Consider the following 2,500-nt stretch of genomic DNA (forward strand, 5'->3'; position numbering starts at 1 on the left):
CTCATTACAACCAAGAACTGATAGGCAGGCAGGCAGACAGGCAGGCAGACAGGCAGACAGACAGGCAAGCAGGAAGGCAGGCAGACAGACAGAAGGACAGAGAGACAGACAGAGAGACAGACAGACAGGCAGACAGGCAGACAGACAGGCAGAGAGACAGGCAGACAGGCAGACAGACAGGCAGGCAGGCAGGCAGGCAGACAGGCAGACAGGCAGGCAGGCAGGCAGACAGACAGACAGGCAGGAAGGCACACAGACAGACAGACAGATAGACAGACAGAAAGACAGACAGACAGACAGACAGACAGACAGACAGACAGACAGACAGACAGACAGACAGACAGACAGGCAGGCAGGCAAGCAGGCAGGCGCACACACACACACACACACACACACACACACACAAACACACACACACACCAGACACTCAGAACCACCAATAAATGATAGGAAATCTTTAATTAAGCACACACATATAGACAGACAGACAGACAGACAGACAGACACATACAAACACAGACAGACAGACACACAGATACGTACACAGACAGACAGACAGACAGACAGACAAAAAGACAGAAACACACACACACGCACACACACACACACACTCCCTCTACGTGCACATAGTGGTGAAGCCTTTATACCAGACACTCATTACAACCAAGAACTGATAGGATATCTTTAATTAAGCAAACAAAGACAGACACACACACACACACACACACACACACACACACACACACACAGACACACACACACACACACACAGACACACACACACACACACACACACACACACACACACACACACACACACACACACACACACACAATACAATACAAATGACTTCAGGCTTAATTCATTACAACCGCTCTTCTATATTCTGTATTTATATTGGTGCTATTATACCCCATTTACAATACAGGGGTCACAGTCTGTACTTGATCACCTAGTACGCCTGAATTTGGTGATTTCTAGGTCAAATTACATGTAGATTTCTACGTTGAAACTGGAATACATTTGGTTTGAAAAGTGAACGTTTATCGGAGGTATATTTCTGAAAATAACCATTTTTGTGTGTATATGTCAACAAGGTGGTCGGACTTGCTTCAAATATAATTATGAATACTTTTGAAACAATAGTTATAAGTGCAAGTAAGTACAAAAAGCACTAGGTACTGTTGCGTGCACATGATATGGTTTTTCATGCACACCGGAAACAATGGCGTCCCAATCTTTCCTGTGCGCACGTGAACGTATCTATATTAATAAAGTTATCTTGAATATTAAAGGGACACTGTGTAACATTTTAAGTAATGTATTAGCTAAAATCAATATCCTCATTCATAAATATGTCATCATTGGTGTAAAATTACCTCTGCCAATAATCTGAATTATCCTCCTGAGTGGAGAATTACAAATATTAATATTACATTTTGTACATTGAGCAGGCAAGTCTTATGGAGGCATCCATGTTTTTGGAATGTCATCAGGTGCATTGTTTAGAATTTAGAATTGTTCTTGTCCTTGAAGGCCACTGTAGCTTCTGTTATTATTCAAAAGGGTTGGGGTTACCCAGGGAGCGTTGCATTCTAGAACTTTCTTGATGATGTCATATTACACACTGCACCTTTAAATACTTTTGAAACAGTAGTTATAAGTGCAAATAAGTACAACAAAATAAAATAAAACTCTTTTGACTTCATTGATTGCTGGGCACCAAATGACTCTCCGGTCGGTTCAACAGAAATATTTTTACTATTTACTTTTTATTATAATTTATTTACAAAACCATTAATGTAAGTATCTACAGTAGATGTCAGTTTACCATGTCATTAGTTCATTATGTGATTTTAAAGGTGCTGTAAGCGGAATGGTTCTTTTAGCTATAACTTCCTGTCAGTGACTGCAGTTAGCAGTCCCCCCCCTCGCTCGTCCCTACGTCACCACATTAATGCACTGCGGTCTTCAAGCAGCGAGTTATCTAGCATCATCTCAGATCCATAAGTGTGATAAAAACATGATAAAAACCATCAAAACAGACATTGGGAAGGATTTTTACCTGCTCCGCCATTGTAGGCGCATACACATTCACCCATCTGTTGCTCTGGCGTGCACCGGCAGTGAGACCATGGAGTGTATATACTACATATGAGTGAGACGGGTGTCGGTTTGTAGCATTCTCTCTTCTGATTGGATAACAATTTCGGGATACTCCAATAAGTTTTTTTGCCGATTACATGCAGAGTAGCTGACTGAGAGATCGGCTTTATGAAACGCGCACATTATGTAAGTGATCACTGTGTGAATAAAGAGCGATTTAACACTTATATTAACAGAAATAAACCGCTTACTTCACCTTTAAGTAAATCTGTAGATTCATGTTGGATAAACAACGTCATAATAAAGATTTTTATTAAAGTTTTGAAAACAAAAAAATATATAATTGTCTTGATGTGTGATTTCTTTGTCTTGTATTAATTCACCACCAGATGC

General features: G+C 40.5%; 1 protein-coding gene across 1 annotated transcript in view; it reads left to right on the forward strand.

Annotated features, from left to right (window-relative positions):
* Positions 1 to 21, forward strand: part of btbd17a (BTB (POZ) domain containing 17a) — a gene marked incomplete at both ends in the record, with an annotated part of 7,411 nt that extends 7,390 nt beyond the window's left edge. Inside the window, one exon of the mRNA XM_080049582.1 lies at positions 1 to 21. This exon is cut by the window's left edge and continues 301 nt beyond it. Coding sequence (XP_079905708.1) covers positions 1 to 21 — 21 coding nt within the window.
* Between the last annotated feature and the right edge of the window lie 2,479 nt (positions 22 to 2,500).

The sequence above is a fragment of the Ammodytes marinus genome, assembly GCF_949987685.1.
Source record: "Ammodytes marinus genome assembly, chromosome: 20".
Taxonomy (NCBI): Eukaryota; Metazoa; Chordata; class Actinopteri; order Uranoscopiformes; family Ammodytidae; genus Ammodytes; species Ammodytes marinus.